The sequence below is a fragment of the Molossus molossus genome, unplaced genomic scaffold, assembly GCF_014108415.1.
Source record: "Molossus molossus isolate mMolMol1 unplaced genomic scaffold, mMolMol1.p scaffold_m16_p_19, whole genome shotgun sequence".
NCBI classification, from domain to species: Eukaryota; Metazoa; Chordata; class Mammalia; order Chiroptera; family Molossidae; genus Molossus; species Molossus molossus.
In genome coordinates this window covers 12,960,376-12,977,919 of record NW_023425354.1, presented here as the reverse complement: position 1 = coordinate 12,977,919, position 17,544 = coordinate 12,960,376, and the positions used below count along the sequence as shown (strand labels likewise).

Here is a 17,544-nt window from a genome sequence, read left to right as displayed (position 1 = left end):
GGAGCGAGGGACCCCTAACAACAGGGAAATCCAGAGGTTTCAAGGGTTTTCCTTTAGGCATGCTGCTGTCGTTCTCTTTAAGAAACTTAATCCAAAATGTCATGTTTTAGTACCCGATCATAACATGCCACGTGGAAATAAGGATGAACTATTAGAGCTGTGGGGATATTGGGGGTGGGGAACACGTGGAAATAACACGGAACAAAGTAGGGGTTAGTATATCAGTATGAAAACAAAAAGGACCCCTCCCCATTTCCTTTTAGCTATTTAACCACAAGGGAAAACGGACTGGCTTGGCTTATAGTGGTCGGAGATGGTAAATCTTTTGTTTTTTTTAGCTAAGGCTCTAGGAGCAGAACATTGGCTTTGAAACTAATTCACAACAAGTTTGGGCTTTGCAGAGAAAGGGAACACCAGCAAGCTAAGGAGAGATGAATAACATAGAAGGAGCGCTATTCGGAATTGTTCGTGACACTGTGGCCCCATCAAAGCACAACAATATGATATGGACTCATCGAATATATAGAAGCAGTAAAGTACTAAGAACATTGCCCCGTGGTTCAGATGCCTGGGTTTGAATTCTGGCTTAACCTTTTAATTAGTTGTGTGATTTGGGATAAGTTATTTTACCTCTCTTAGTCTCCATTTCATCTGTAAAAGTGGGGATAATTAAAGTAAAACTCTCAGTCCCGTGCCTGGAACATAGTATATGTTTACTAAATGTTGGAAATTATTAGACAAGATGTGGTTGAAAAAGTGTCTATAGATCTGTAGTGACTGCTTAGCTTGGAGTAGGTGTTTTGAAGAGAGCACTTTATGTCAAGGATTTCAAATGTTAATTGGGATTCTAATACTGTCAACAAAAAAATAAATTAATTTTAATAAAGTTCATTGAGATTCTACAATGTATGAGTTACTGTGACTGACATTAAAAAGTTATACAACTAGCCCTGGCCGGTTTGGCTCAGCGGTGAGAGCGTTGGCCTGCGGTCCAGAGAGACCCGGGTTCCGTTCCCGCTAAGGGCGTGTACCTCGGTTGCAGTTTGTCCCTGGCAGTGGGTGGCAGCCACTCGATGTGTCCCTTTTACATCAATGTTTATCTCTTTTTCTCTTCCTCTCTCTCTCTCCCTCCTGCTCTATCTGAACAAAAAAATGGAAAAATGTCCTCAGGTGAGGATAAAAAAAAAATATATATATATATATATATATACAGCTAAATAGTGCTATGCATGCCCTTGAAACAGTAGGAAGGCCATTTCCCTATGTCTTTCACATGCCACTTTCAAAATAGTATTAGATATGAACAACTGATATTTTCTAAATCTTATGTAAAATGTGAAAAATACTTAAAACACTGCTATTTTTATTAATCTGTAATGTACACTTTTATTTTTTTTATTGATTTTAGAGAGAGAGGGAAGGAGAGAGGGAAACACTGATAGGCTGCCTCCTGCATGCCCCTACTGTGGGTCGAGCCCATGTGCCCTGACCAGGAATGGAATTGAACTGGTGACCTCTTGATGCATGGGACATCACTCAACCAACTGAAAGCCACATCAGGCAGGGCTATAAATATACTTTTAAGTAAAACCAGTATGTTTAGTATGCAAACACAGCTTCTAACCTTCGTTTCTAATGAGACTCAGACCCCCTAAACATCTTCTATACAGAATTTTTAATATCTATAGCTTCAGAAATCATGCTTGGCATAAAAGTGAGGTACAGATAATGTAAATAAGTGAGGGGTTGTGAAGAGACCTTTCTTAGAAGAAATTAGCTTGAATGAGGTTTTGAAAGAAAAACTTGGTGTGGACTAGTAGAGAAAAGAGAAGTGGACACTTTTAAAATTTTTAAAAAATTTACTGATTTTAGAGAGAGGAAGGGAGAGAGAGAGAGAAACATAAATTTGTTATTCCACTTATTTATACACTCATTGATTCTTGGTTGATTCTTATATGAACCCTGACCAGGTATTGAACCCACAATCTTGGTGCATCGGAACAAGCTCCAACCAGCTGAGCTACCCAGCCAGGGCAAGAAGTAGACACATCAGATTTAACTCAGCCAAAGTAGTAATCCAAAGGTTGCATGGTGAACATGGAGGCAGATCAGAAAAAGATGGATTATTTTGAGGGATATTTTATAGAGATCATAAAGAGAGAGGCCTGATGAAACATTTCTCCCTATGTCAGAGGCTGGGACTTTAGTAACCACATTTATAGATTCAGGGTCACTGTCCACAGAACAGTGCTAGATAAATACTACCTAATTTCATCCTTCCTACACCTCATTTCCATGCTAACAGCCTTCTTCTGTTGACTCAAATAGAGGCAAACTTGTAAACAGACAAGTACAGGACTTCCATTTAATGTAACATCTCCTATTATTTTCCTGCATATTTTGCTATATCCATAAACCAAACCAAAACAAATAGAAGCAAGATGTCCTTTTAGTATCACCCACATCTCCTCCAAACTGTGAAGTTTCAGGAAAGGAGCTGGCTTTAAAAAATATCAAAGAGTCCAGCCAGTGTGGCTCAGTGGTTGAACATCAACCCATGTACCAAGGGGTTGCCGGTTCGATACCTGGTCAGGACACATGCCCAGGTTGTGGGCCCAATCCCCAGTGGGGAGCATGCAGGAGGCGGCGAATCGATGTTCCCTCTTGTCGATGTTTCTATCTCTCTCTCCTCTCTCTCTAAAATTAATAAAGGAAAAAAAAAAAAAAACCCCAAAGAGCCCAGGCTGGTTTTGCTCAGTGGTTAGAGCGTCAGCTGGCAGACAGAAGAGTTGAGGGTTCGATTCCCGGTCAAGGGCATGTGCCTCAGTTGAAGGTTCGATCCCTGGCCCCCATTGGGGTTGTGTGGGAGGCAACCCAATCAATGTGTCTCCCTCACATCAATGTTTCTCTCTCTTTCTCCCTCCCCCCATCTATCTATATCAAAGAAAGAATTTTCTGTATCCCTTTTTATTTTTGTCACCTCCAGCATTGCTCTTTTCTTTCTCTCCAGCTGTTGGCCTTTCTCATAAGGATGGAAATGCTACTGTTTGGTGTCTGGGCCCTGCTGGCTTTGATCTCTTCCTCAGGTGAGGCTATTTGGAGAAGTTTCTTTAGCCAGTATGTGCTGGTCAATAGGAAGAGGACAGGAAATCCTGAATGGGGCAACACTCTAGTATTCATGCATCTAGGCCCTTGGGAGAGATTCCTATTCCTTGGATCACTAGGATGCAGAATCCAGGTATCTCTGGCTGTATTGGGATAACCCATAGTTAGGCACCGAGTAATAGACCATCAGTGAGAACTCTCCCTGCTGCCCCAGAGCTGTCCTATTGTTCTGCTCTTGAAAATATTGTTACTTCTTTGTCACCACCCTTTGTGTCATGAAGAGCCTTTGATAGGACAGGGCCCATTGCTCAGTTGTGAGGAGAAAGGAACTGGATGGAGCCTTAGTGGGTAACATTGCTATACGAATGTCTGTTCCCAGAGGGGACTGGCATTTGGGAGATAAAATAGATGGCGGGCTTGGAGTAGCTAATGGGGACTTTAGGGAAGCTTTTGTGAGACTGTACTCCTCACCTGCACCAGGCATCTAAAATTTACCTGAGAGAGATGTCTCTCTCACTGCAACTGACATTTCCCTAACAGACTAAACTCTAAGCATTAAAAAAAAAAAAAAAAATCTGTTGCTTTCGCACCAGAACAAAATGGAACAGTTGCACTTTGAGAAGAGATGAAAAGTTCCATGGAAAATGAGTGACCCCGGGAGTCCCCTTTAGACTAGTGGTTCTCATAATTTAGTGTGCATAGGGGTCACCAGGAGTGCTTGTTTTGTTCACTTGCATGTTTCCAAGTCCCACCTTCAGGTCTTAATCATTCAGTCTGAGGTGGAGCTAGAATTTGCAGTTTTACAAGCATTCCAGGTGATTCTGGTGAAGATAATTCTTAGGCCATATTTGAGAGAACACTGCTTTGCAATATAAATAACAAAGCTCTTTATTTAGGAGTCTAATAACCCCACAAGGGTCCTCAGCAGCCAGTCCTGGGAGCTTCCAAGATTTCTGGAAGTTTAGGAAGAGAATGGTTTCCTGGGCATAATTTTTAGCAACTTTATAATTTCCACAGTGATACTAGTGGGGAAATCAGATCCCAAGAAAGATGATGAATGGAGGGAATAGTGTGGAATCAGCGTCGTAACTTGTTCATTAAGGATCTTTTTGTTTTCTGGTCCCTGTACCTGTTCATTCAGGGTAGGTTTCCTATTCTCTATAACTAGATAAGTAGGCTCTGTATTTTGTGGGGGCCTTGTGGTCCTCACCAGAGACTTTGGCATAATATGGTTGATCATTTCAGGGGCCACTGAAGGGCTATTTGAGGTGTCTGTTTGGCCAGATCAGGCCCTGGTGAAGTTTGGACAGTCCCTTATGGTCAACTGCAGCACTACCTGTCCAGACCCAGGACCCAGTGGAATTGATACCTTCTTAAAGAAAACCCAGGTGGGCAAAGGGCCTCAGTGGAAGGAGTTTCTCCTGGAGGATGTCACCGAGGATTCCATTCTGCAGTGCTTCTTCTCTTGCTCAGGGATCCAAAAGGACACAAGCCTGGGCATCGTCGTGTATCGTGAGTGGGGCTGAGGGCTGGGGAGGAAGAGAAGAATGGGGAAACAGGGCTGTGCCTACTTTAGGGAAATATTACACAGATTTCTTTTAGGGGAGAGAGTTAGGGCCCTTAATAAAGATTTCCATTATACTGTAGGAATTGTAGGGCCAATTACTTCTATTTCCCTTTGGCATCTGTGTTTGAGAATACATTCAAATACAGGAGGCATATGCTAACAATGCTCACTTACAAAAGATCAATAAAATATAAAATGAGTGCTGAATTATTTGCCATAAATTTTTAGAATAAAAGGAGGGTCTCAGTGGGCTGGGTAGTTGGAGAAGCCTTCATGGGAGAGGAGGCTCCTAAGCTTCACTCCTGCAGAATGGCTAGGGTTGGAAGTGATGGGAGTGGTGAGGAGGGTCTTTCGGGTGTGCAGATAGCATTGGCAAATACATGGCGATCGCTGTGGGGTAAGAGTGTGGTTAACTCAGGTATAGTTTTTGTGTGATGCTAAGGAGCTCCTTAGAAGCTGCTCACACCTCTGAAGCACTCTGGCAAAAGATCAAAGCTCTCCAGAACGGCAGAAATCATCGAAGCAAGACACCTCTTCTCAGCAGTCAAATTTCTTGGTTATGGCTTTAGCCATCTTTGATGGGCAAAAGAAGAGTCAGAGGCTAACCTGTCCCATCAGACATTGTTGATCAGCTGGTTTAAGGACAGCAGTCACCTTCTATCAGCCTGACTGTCCTATATCATTTCTTTCTGGATAGGTGAGTAGCCTTCTCTCATCAAACCCACATTTTTGTCTTAAAGAACCACCGGAGCAGGTGATCCTGGAGCTGTTGCCTATGTGGGTGGCCTTGGACGAAGTCTTCACAGTGAAATGCCATGTACCCAGGGTAGCACCCCTGGAGAACCTCACCCTTACGCTTCTCCAGGGTAACCAAGAACTGCATAGAAAGAACTTTATGAGCGTGGCTGTGGCCTCCCAGAGAGCTGAGGTCACCATCAGTGTCAGAGCACAAAGGGAAGATCACAGGTGCAATTTCTCCTGCCATGCAGAACTGGACCTGAGTTCACATGGCGGCGGGCTGTTTCAGTCCAGCTCAGCCAGCAAGGTTCTCCAGATTTTTGGTGAGTTGGAACTCAGGTGTAGAAAGAATCCTGAGGCCCATTGTCCTCATCTTACCTTGGCTTTTGGGATTAAGTTTCATAGGGTTTGGATTAGGGTATGAGGGTAATTGAGCCTCACCTCTTCTTGGGCTTTAAACTCACCCTAGGGAACAGAGAGCTTATTGTCCTACTCCCTTCCTACATGACAACGATTTACCATGGTTTTCCTCCTGTCTTTCCTTTTCCCCATTTCTTGGCAGAATTCTCTCAGCACCCCCAAATTTGGGTCTCTCCACTTTTGGAGGTTGGGACGGCAGAGACTGCGAGCTGTGAGATGGCTAGGGTGTTCCCAGCTAAAGAGGTGGTGTTCCAGATGTTCTTGGGAGACCAGGCACTGAGCCCCTTCCTCTCCTGGGAGGGAGACACCGCCTGGGCCAATGCCACTGTTCGGGCCATGGAGACCGGTGACCAGGAGCTGTCCTGCCTTGCATCTCTGGGTCCAATGGAACAGACAACAAGAGAGCCGGTGCACGTCTATAGTAAGTTACCGGCCTCTTCTCCCTAGGAGGGTCCTCTGCCCCTGGAAACTTCCATAGGAAAGCCTCGGCGATTTTCTGATCAGTGCACACAGGTTGGAAACGTGCATGAGACAGTAGCCTTCTCTAGCCTTCACCCTGCTTCCTGAGGCCAGCCTACTCACAGAGCAATTTTGAATGCTTAAACTAGTTTCTAGCAGTAATCACTGCAGGTGAGGAGGAAATCTATAAGATGAAAGACATTTAGCTATCCTTGCCGAGGGACAGACGCGTGGGCACACCGCGTTTGTGGTAGGAAAAGCTCTCAGATTCCCAAAGCACCTCCTGTTCCCGCCTTGCGGCGCAGAGCAGTAATGGTCTTTCCCCTGTTGTCTGCCTACCCCAGGGATGCCAGCAGCAGCAAGAGTGCCAAAGGGGCTGCCAGTTTTGAGAAAGAAGTTTGGTTGTCATTTTCCTTTCCTTATAGGCTTCCCTCCACCAGTCCTGGAGATAGAAGAGCCATACCCATTGGCAGGGACAGACACTAATGTGACCTGTGCGGGGCATGTGTTAACATCACCCACTCCTACTCTTCGGCTTCAGGGAGCCCCAGACAACCCTGCCCCTGGGGAGCCTGCCTGGCTTTTACTTACCACCAGGGAGGAAGATGATGGCCGAAATTTCTCCTGTGAGGCCTCTTTGGAGGTTCAGGGTCAGCAGTTGATCAAAACCACCACAGTCCAGCTCCATGTCTTATGTGAGTACCAGCCTGATCTTTCTTTTCAATACAAGGAGAATTACTGTCCCATTTCCAGAGATCATGGCCAGCAGCTTCATCATTAGAGTTGCCACTTTTTTTTTCCTCATTCAAATAAAAAAAATCAAAATCAAAAATTAAATTAAAGCTCTCTCCGCTTCCCTTACCCCCAGCAAAGTGAGTGGGGAGAGACATGGGGGGAACTGGGAACAGAAGAAAGTACGCAAATAGAGTGACCAGTGGCCTTAGTTTCGAGCCGATGGCTGAGAACACAGGAAGTAAAGGTTGGAGTTGATGCTGAGAAAGGAAATTTCCACATAAATATTTGTATTTTGAAAAATAGAAAATGCTAATCTCTGGTTCCCCACTACCCAGTTCTCACCGAGAAGCAGGGGCGCCAGGGCCAGCATTGACGCAGCAGTCAGACCCCTCAGTCACAGTCTGGGAGGGTGCGCGGTGCTGCACCTCGGGCGCCTTGCCCGTAGGACCGGAGGAAAGAGGAGTGGCTCAAAGCAGGGAGCAGATGGTCTCTCCTTGGGTGGAGGGGACACAGCATTTGGGCCAGAGGAGGGAAGGTGCGCACTGAGCTCTGTGCCTTTGGGGACTCTCTTCCAGACAAGCCAAGGTTAGAGGAATCTAGTTGCCCTGGCAACCAGACATGGATGGAAGGGATGGAACAGATGCTTGTCTGTGTCCCAGAGGGAAATCCAACTCCATCGTTGGTGTGTACCTGGAAGGGAATGATGTTTGACCTTGAAGTACCACAGAAGGCAACCCAGAACCACACTGGAACCTACTGCTGCACGGCCACTAACCAGCTGGGCTCTGTCAGCAAAGACATTGCTCTCATTGTTCAAGGTGACTGTGGCACCCAGGATGGAACCCCCTAGGGGACCGGGATTCTTATCCAAACATGGAAAGAAGAAAGATTTCAGTGGGTTGGGGAGGATGAGACCAAGAAGTGGGCTTGGTGGGCTGGGGCAGGGTGATTCTCTTGCCCTGGAACCCTCCCAATTCTCTGTCTTCTGTGTTTGGGCAGGACTGGATGTAGGATTCGGCTCCACCATCTTCATCATCATCATTGTCGCCCTTGGAGTGGGTGTAATCACCATAGCACTGTATTTGAACTATCAGCCCTGCAAGAGAGAGAGGAGGAAGTTGCCCTATAGGCAGAAAGAGAAGAACAAGGATGAAGAAAGTCAGTTTGCTGTTCAACAAGCAGAAACATGTACCACACATAACTGTTAATTAGAAACAGTTATGTGGTTGAAGGTGACCACTACTACTGGGTTTTCTAAGGGAGGAAAGGGGGTGGAAGAGAAAGGAAGAGACATCTTCTGGGTTAGGCAATCCCATAAAATGTGCTGTTGGCCCCAGGTCCCTTGTATCCACCCCATCCCCACGCTGCCCTCCTCCAGGTTCACTGTAGTCCCGGAATTTCAGTCTCTCAGCTAGAGGGAGGGCCTCTTGCTCCTTGCTGTATGCTAACCAGTCGACTCAGATTAAAAAAAGAAAATCCTGTCTGTGCCTTCTCATTCCATGACCACTGCCCTTTGCTCAAAAATATCAAACTGAACAGAGAGAGGAATGTCTCAGAAATGCAACTCATTTCTCATGGTTTTCTTATAACTAAGTGGAAACCAATTTCTTAGTCCAGGGACAGAACTTCGAAGAGAGTGAGCACTGAACAAAGGGATAGGAATCAGAGCCCCATTCCCATCCACACATCCCTGCTCCTGAGCCTGGGGTTCTGGGATGCTGGCTCCCACACCTGAGCTTGATGACATCATTAAGGTCAATGGCTGGTTAGACTTCAAATCACTAACCATCTCTTATATGCTTTGGAGGACAATAAAAATCTTAAGAAATTCCATGTGGGGTTTTACCCAGCCCAGTGTTCTGTCCCTGCTGTGGAAGTTAGATTCTTCCATGAAATTGGCCTCATAGGTTAAGGGCTCCAAACATCCTGAATCCCTTTTCAGAATCCATTAGTGAGTGATCATCTGTGAGTTCATCTTTGACATTATTATTGTGTGTTTTTTTAACCTATTCAGGCTCAGGGTAGAGTTCCAATGTTTATTCCCCTTTTCCATAAATAAATATATATGTTCATGTGTCTGCAAACTACTTAAGCATTAGGAGGGCTCCTCCTGAGACAATGTTCACTATATGATTTTATGATTCAGCTTCCTTCTCTGTTCTTTGGAAAGAGAAGACATCAGGAGTCATAAAACCAGATCTTTTCTCCCAAATCAGTCACATGTAGGTCACTGACATGTTGGATATGTTAAAAATAAAAGTGATTTTACAATATCTAAAATTATTTCTCTTCTTTGTCATTGTTGAACGCTTTTATTAAGCCACATGGTTGCACTTTACAGTTTTTAAGAAAGAATGGCAATTGCTAGCATAAACAACCAACCCAGGGCAGGTGGTACATTAGGTCAGGGCAGCAGCCTGTCCTGCCCTCAAAACTGAAGTTCAGGCTTCCAGATAGAAAATGGTCCGTAGCCTTCCAAATAGCAGGAACACAGCAAGGTCATTCTTCCTAGACCTGCCCTGAGTCTGGGCTATGGATTAGCCCTTTGGTTCCAACCCATGCCGAGCACTGGGGATACACTGGTGAACAAAACCCTGCCTCTGTCTTCTATACGCCCACAGTCTCGGGAAGCTAGAGCAAGTCAACGGGAAATTACAATTCCTGGGAGGAGAAGGAAATGCCTTGTTTGTTTTTGCAAAACAGCACGCCCCCAAAATGACCTGTTCAGCCTCAAGTTTCCACTAAATATAATAGCCCCTGCTCTCTTATAATACGAGTAATGTGAATTATTCACTTTTCTGAATTGAGCACTTGGGGAAATAAGTTAGGAGCAGGTTTAGGAGAAAAGAGTCTAGAGCAGTCTACTCCAGGGATCTCTAGCGACTTCAGTGTTGGGATCAGCTGCCTCAGGTCTGGAGTTATTTCAGTCTGCAAACCTCACTTAGTGACCCCAGTGCCCTGAGGCACAGTGAACCCTAAACAGGACGGAGGAAGGTGGTCATCTGGACTTCTGGTTCCACCATGGAGAGCCTGGAATTTAGGCTGCCCTGCCTTGGCTTCTCACAGCCGCATAGTGTCACTGTTGACAGTGTCCTACACAGTTCATTAAACCGCGCGGTTCTGCAGATCCAGGTTCCAGGTCACTGCCATGGATCTTTCAGGAGCTTGATCCGCTTACTCAGGGCTTGGTCCAGCTACGGGTGACTCTTTGCATGGGTTTCCAGAGTTACAGTTCTCAGAGCTCAGTGCTTTAGGTCAGCTGTCCAGCAAGGCTCTTCAGATTTGGGGAGCTCCCCCACCCCCAGACTTGGAACTTCTGTTCCCCTTCCCTCCCCAGAGATCCATACAACCAAGGATCAGGTAGCCCCTTGTAGTCAATTCTTAAAACACAAAGGGTTCCATTACATCTCTCTTCTAAATGAATAGAGCTGGTCTCTGCCCATTCTTCTAAGGCTAGCTGTTTCCACTCCAGGGGATCCCACCCCTAAAACATTTGGATTATACTTTTTTCCCCCTTTGAACAATAGAACCACCAGCTCACATATAACTGTAGCTACCCTGATTATCTTCAGGGGAAGAGAGCTACCTTTAATACTCCAAAAGTTTATCCTCTTAAGAAAGTCAAGGTAACTTTCTGGTGTCTTTCTTTTTCTTTTTAATTTTAAAATTGATTTGAGAGAGAGAGAGAGGGAGGGAGGGGGAGAGCGGGGCAGAGCGACATTGATTTGTTGTTCCACTACCTAGGCATTCATCAGCTGGTTCTTGTAGGTGCCCTGACCAGGGATCAAACCCACAACCTTGGCGTATCTGGATGATGCTCTAATCAACTGAGCTACCCAGACAGGGCCTCTAGTGTCTTTCATTTTAGACCTGAGAAAGAAAAAAAGTAAAATTTTCGATGGGGCTCTTACTGTAGGGATAATAAAAGTATTTACCTATTACAGGATTGTAGTTGGAAAGAAATGATAGAGAACTCTTCCTCATTTTCCGTTCCTCTTCCTCTACTTTTCCCTTTTTTGTCCCCTAAGATTTTGGACTGCTAGTAGAATGACCAGTTGCTCCAGTTGGCATTGATTAAGGGTTCTGGACATGGGGCTTTGAGCGTTCACCTGGGGAAAGTCTCATGAAAACAGGGATGAGTTGTTGACTCTAATACTGGTATCATATCCCTTCCAGTCTTCTTCAGCCTTGTGGGGGGGGGGGTGTCTGAATATAAAAAGCTGCAAGGCAAAGCATCATGTTTGCTTGACCCAGAAGCCCAGGTCTTGTAATTCTGAGGAGGACGTGTGAGGAAGGGAAAGGGTCAGTTCTGTCCTCAAATGTGTATAAAGGGACAAAACTCACTGTACATGTTTCAGCGGTGCTGATGGGAGAAATTCAGAAGCGGTCATTTTAGGATAGAGTCGATTTAAAAGATTACATGGAGTCGGGGAAACATCATTCCAGGGCTCTAGGATTATTTGAACTCTGCCCTACTGCATTTTCTTGTGCAAATCTCGCTATTCTTACCCTTGGGAAGATTTTTCATTAGGAAATATGTTTTAAAATTTTTTAATTGATTAAATAGACATAATGTAAAAGTTACCATTTTACATGTCCTAAGTGGATAGTTCAATAATGGAAAGTGCATTCACATTCCTGTGCAACCCATCTCCAGAACCCTTTTCATTTTGTAAAACCAAAACTCCGAGGCCCATAAACTCCCTGTTCTCCCTGCCCCAGCCTCTGGAAACTGCCATTCCACATTCTGTCTCTGAGTCCGACTACTCTAAGTACCTCTTATGAGAGAAATCATATGGTACTTACTGTTTTGTTACTGGCTTATTAGAAAACTTTGGAATGACTGCTTAGAATTAGGAACGGGGAGCCACACTGGCCCAGGTCTCACATCTCCTTTCGCCCCTTCTTACCAATATAATAGCTGTGACACGTGTATCTCATCTTTGTGGACCCAAAGTCAGTGGTTCTCAAGCTAGTTTGCCCTTTAGACTCACCCAGGGAACGTTTAAAAACACTGTTGCCTCCAGCCCTGGCGCTCAGTTGGTGAGAACGTCGTCTTGATAGGCCAAGTTGTGTGCTCAATCCCGTCAGGACACAAGGATCAGCCAATGAATGCATAAGTCAGTGGAACAACAAATCTCGCTCTCGCTCTCCCTCGCTCTCTCAAATCGACAATAAATTAAACAACTACAACAAACTCTTGCCTGGATCCCGCACCAGACCAATTAAATCAGAATCTCTGAGAGTGGAGGCTACTGCCCGAGTTGTTTAGAAAACACCCCAGACGTTTCTAATTTGCAGTGGCGGTTGCCATTCACTGCCAAATTGAAGAGCTGAAAGGCAGAATAACACTTTTTTAATTAAAGAATTTAGGGTACTTTAAGGTCTTTTAAATTCCAAAATTTTGCAAAATCAACTAGCGTCTTTGAAATTCTCAATCAGCAGGGGTGAAGTTGATTTCATGATACCCAGAAGGAACTGAGTGGATACTCTCTGGAGTGTGGCTCCCCCTGCAGTCGACTGCTGTCATGACACTCTAGAATCCCCTCTGGCAGCTGTAACACCCCTCTGGGAATCCCTCTCCTGCCACATTCATTCATCAAATAGTTCTTAAGATGGTTCACATTTCCTTTTAAAACACTTATTCAAGCCAAGACATAATTATACATTTGTGCTAACTACATAAACGTCTACAGACCGTGAGATTTCCAAGTAATTCTAAGGCCAAATGAAGGAGATTGCAAAGATATTGATTTCAGCTTAATGTAAAAAATACTTCTCTGAAACCAAAGCAATTTAGTAGAGTGAATTGTCCTGTGAAATAATGATTCCCTTGGTGTGAGTGCCACCCGAGTGAATACCATCTGTAAGGGATGCTATAGAGTAAGATTCCTAAATTAGAAGGAATTAGGATGACCTATGAGGCCCTTCTTACTCCAAAGCACCATGGTTTTCAAGTCAGAAAATAGAAGAATGATCTAAGCAGATGAATGGTTTCTGAGGTAAGAAATGGAGCTCTGGGGTTCTGATTATTCCGACTTTCAACCACTCCCCAAAGACTTGTGTTACTAGATGTAAAATATTGAAAATGAATACCGATGAATCCTGTTTTAAAGAAAACACATTATAGCACATAAAAATCCGAGCTTTCCAGGAAGATTAATTAGGAGGGTGATTAGTTGCATTGTAAAAGAATTACTGATTTTGCAAAATCATATTTGGATAATAGAATTACTTCAAACATGGTCACTAGTTACTTAGCCAGGTGCTTGGGTGCCCTTTTATGTTCATCTGCAAATTTAAAAACAGAAACATTTGGAAAACAGAATATGATTTAATAACAAGTATTTAAACATGAAATACCCCAACATTTGTTGCAAAAACAGCTACAATTTCTTGAAAGCTGTAATGTGTCAGAAACATCCATCAGCTGCCTCCTGCACCCCTCCCCCACTTCAGATATAGAATTTAATTTAATCCTGACATAAGACTGGTATGGCAATGTATTATCTCCATCCTATAGGTGAGGAAACTTGGTCTCAAGGAGGTTAAATAACCTATTCATGAAAAATCCAAGTTCAGATTCTTTCCCTTATACCGAGTTATCCAAATCTCCTGCTCTTAGAACAAATTGCTCACCTACTGCTTGAAGACCCATGTATACAGGTTAATTTTTTCCCTTAAAATGTTTTCTATACGAACTCATTGCCAATGTTTAAAAATTAGATTTCACATTAAGGTCTGGATGTCCCGTCTGTCTCGAAGAACCGGGAGGTCTGGCGGCCTGACTCTGAAGTCCTGAACTACAGGGTTGGATGTGCCCCACCTGAGCCGGGGCCTGAGTTCTCTAGGTTGCTCCAGTCCCCAGCCCTCCTTGTTGTATCCCACCCAAGGAGACTGAGTGTCCATTGTGATTTATCTCTTCATAGCCCGTCCTCATTACTTATGTAATTATCTACCTGTCGACACTGAATTCACAACCCCCAATTTAGAATCTCTCTTCCACTTTTCTTGCCCCAATTCAGATCCCAAACATTCTAATTCTGTTTGTCCCAAAGCCATTTTTGCCTTGTTCCCATTTCCCAAGGGTAGTGGGGCCTAATGTGGATTCCCTTAAAATTTCTGCACAAAAGTGATTCTGTGATTTCTCTCATTGTTCTCTCACCTGTTGGGGTGTTTTGCTTCTGTAGTTAATAGTTGTCTTGCTTTCATTCCCTCCCACTCTTAGGGGCTCGGTTTGGGGTTGTGGTGCAGGGGGGTGTGGCAAGAAATGCCTCCGAGTACTTTGCAGGGATGGTCCTGACCTATGACTGCCCAGTGAGCTGGGACCAGGCACCTGGGAGGGGATTGGTGTAGAACAGAGAGCAGTGACTGTGTCAGCTGCTTTCTAACCCAGCAAGAACCAGGTGGGTTATCATTCAGTGGCTTGGTTCTTGTTCTTTTTTAAAAAATAGGTTTTCACTGATTTCAGAGACAGGAAGGGAGAAATATCAATGAGAGAGAAACATCGATCAGCTGCCTCCTGCACTCCTACCCCACTACTGGGGATCGAGCCCGAAACCTGGGCATGTGCCCCGACTAGGAATTGAACCGGCAACCTCCTGGTACATGGGACGGTGCTCAACCACTGAGCCACACTGACCAGGCATGACCCGGTTCTTAATAGACCCCACAGGATTCCTGCAGGTTGTCCTCCCAACGCATTCCATATCCCCTCCATAATAGAAGGACACCTACTCAGACATTATGATGCAACGTTATTTTATTGGGAAAGGATGGTGGGCACTGGAGTGTCCCTTTCCAGGGTTAGGGGAGGCACTGGGGAGGGTCACAGAGATGCCCAGCAGCTAGAAGGCACAGCTGCTTTCCATGAAGCGGCGACACTTTGTGAACCGCAGGTATGTCTCAACCTTGTGCAAGTCCTTCCTGAAGCAGGAGAGCAGCCCGTAGTTCTTGAGGACTGTATCGTCACTACGCAGGTTTGTGTCGAACCTGTCATAGGTTTGCCTGAGGATCAGCCCAGCCCGGGGGCTGCCATCTTCCAGGTCCTGCAAAAGGGAAGGAGAGACAGCTGCTCAGTCCTTGCCAACTGCTCCCCACTTTCTCCTCCACATCCCTCCTCTCCCCTGGGACTTAGAGGAAGGTGTGGAAGGTTCAAAAGGGGAAATAAGGGGTACGACTTCTCCTGGGTTGAGGCTGGGCTGCTACAAAGAGAGCGGCAGTATCTCTCTTCTCCAGCCCATGTGAGTCTCTAAGCCAGGTGGGCCTCCAGGCCCAGGGGAGGGTGGGCATGACCCCAGGGTTGGGGACCGACAGCACCATCCCCACCCGCATCAGGGCTTGGATGCCTTCTTCCAGATCCTTCAGCTTCTCATAGATGCCGTTGGAGATGCCTAACAGCAGGCCGCTGGTGAAGGCCCTGCTGAGGAACTGCATGGGCCCCAGCCAGGACTGGATGAGCAGCAGCGAGAAGCGGAGCAGCTCCATGTCCTGCAGGGAGAGGATGGGTATTGGGCACCAGGCGGCCCTGCTAAGGGCCAGCCTCTGCAGGCCTTCCCCAGCCATCCCACCACCCACTGCCACCCTCCGCCACCTTGGGAAGAAGGCAGCCCAGGGCCTGGGTGTGGGCGGGGCTGCCCAGGCTCCTGTGGAGAGGAGAGGTGACCTTCTTAGAAAGAGGGAAGCCACTGTTCCTAAGCTGGGTCGCAGAGGCCACTCACGGATTTCTGCCGGGCCTCCTCCTTGCCCGTAGGGGCTGGGATGGTCTCTGAGAAGCAGAAAGCAGCCTGGGCATTCTGGATTGAATATCTCTGTCCCTCCGGGATGTATGTGCGCTCCTGGGAGAAGGAACGTTAGCTCGGGTGTAAGCCGGTGCACGGTTCTCATCACTGCTTTATTTGGAACCCTGCTCACCTGACAGCATCTTCACTTGGATAAAATCACCCTGAACTCATCAGTTTTCTCCCCTTATGTCGAATGGTGAGAGGGGGGAGTGGGGAACTCAGCCCTTCCTGCCACCCGCCTGCTACCAGCTTGCTGGGTTGCTTACAAACTCTTTGTAGGTGTCAGCAGCCAGTTGGTGCAGGTGCTGGGCCCGGAGCACAGCGTTGGCAAATAGGCTGGACAAGGACATGGTGGGGAAGGCGCCCGCCTCCTGGGGCCAGGGCAGGCAGAGCAGGACAAAAGCCAGGAGCACGGAGGTCCGAGGGCCTAGACAAAGAGATGGAGGCTGAGAAACGGGGCACCAGACAGCAAGAAGCCTAAGTCTCCAGCCAGCCCTCTCCCTGTCCCGGGGGCCTTTCTTTCTCCTCCACTGTCAGGGACTGAGAACATTGTAAACTTGGTCAAATGTCTGCACATGGATGTCTCATGCTAGCATTCAGAAGCCCCAAAGCCTAGCGTTAGTGCCCCCATCCATCCGTAGGGCCCCAGTATTCCCCCTCAGTATGCAGCAAGCCCAGGGGGTTGTCAGGGTGCCTACCTGCAGCCATTGCAGCTGGGTGAGCTGTCCACAGGTCCCTGAGAAGTTAGGGGAGCTGAGTCCTAGGATCCTGGAATTGGTCCCTTGCCAACCCTTTTTATACCCTAGCCCCATCTCTCCCCCTTCTTTCCCTACCTGTTTTCTCTATGCATTTATGTATAGACCCACTGACGGGCCTCTGCTGATGGATAATTTAGAACCTCCTCCCACTCATCCTGTTCCTGCTCCTCTCCAGAGGTCATGTCCCCCAGGCTTGTTCCCGTTTCACTGTCACCAGTCAGGTGAGGGTTGCAAACACAGGGTCGCAACTAGAGAGGCTACCAAATCTGTCCTCTTTATTTTTATTGATTTATTTTATCTTATCTTATTTTATTTTATTTTTAGAGAGAGAGAGGAAGGAAGAGGGAGAAAGGGAGATAGAAACATTGATGTGAGAGAGAAACATTGATCAGCTGCCTCCTGCATACCCACTACTGGGGATCAAGCACGCAACCCAGGCATGTACCCTGACTGGGACTCAAACCAGGACCTCTAAGTCCATGGGGCAACACTCAATCCACTATGCACACCAGCCAGACTAGTGTGGACGTTTTAATGTTGTTAATGCCTCATATCCATGGACATGGTATATGCTTCCACTTGTTCATATCTTCCTCAATTTTTTCAATGTCCTGTAGTTTTCTGATAATAGGTCTTTTACGTCCTTAGTTAAGTTTATTCCTAGGTATCTTAATTTTTGTTGTTGCAATAGTAAGTGAGATCTTTTTTTGGTTTCTCTTTCTGAGAGTTCATTATCTGTGTATAAAAATGCCATCTATTTCTGGATATTAATTTTGTATCCTGCTACCTTGCCAAATTCATTTATTAAATCTAGTAGTTTTTGGACTTCCGGTCAAGATGGCGGGTAGGTAAACGTGGTATCACGTCCTCCCACAACCACATCAAAGTTACAACTAAACTACAGAACAACCATCATTCAAAACCGCCTGAAATCAAGCTGAATGGAAGTCCTACAACTACGGAATTAAAGCAGCAGCCA

General features: G+C 45.9%; 2 protein-coding genes across 2 annotated transcripts; one reads left to right on the top strand and one right to left on the bottom strand.

Moving 5' to 3' along the window:
• Positions 1-3,031: 3,031 nt before the first annotated feature.
• Positions 3,032-8,232, top strand: LOC118633755 (intercellular adhesion molecule 5). The gene is made up of 7 exons (XM_036267709.1): positions 3,032-3,086; positions 4,351-4,617; positions 5,413-5,733; positions 5,973-6,251; positions 6,715-6,984; positions 7,600-7,842; positions 8,024-8,232. Exons 1-7 carry the CDS (start codon positions 3,032-3,034, stop codon positions 8,230-8,232), a joined length of 1,644 nt encoding a protein of 547 aa, XP_036123602.1.
• Positions 8,233-14,871: 6,639 nt separating this feature from the next.
• LOC118634340 (somatotropin) lies at positions 14,872-16,515 on the bottom strand. The gene is made up of 5 exons (XM_036268798.1): positions 16,506-16,515; positions 16,074-16,234; positions 15,745-15,861; positions 15,353-15,514; positions 14,872-15,072 (listed from the first exon to the last, which is right to left on the bottom strand). Exons 1-5 carry the CDS (start codon positions 16,513-16,515, stop codon positions 14,872-14,874), a joined length of 651 nt encoding a protein of 216 aa, XP_036124691.1.
• Positions 16,516-17,544: the final 1,029 nt, after the last annotated feature.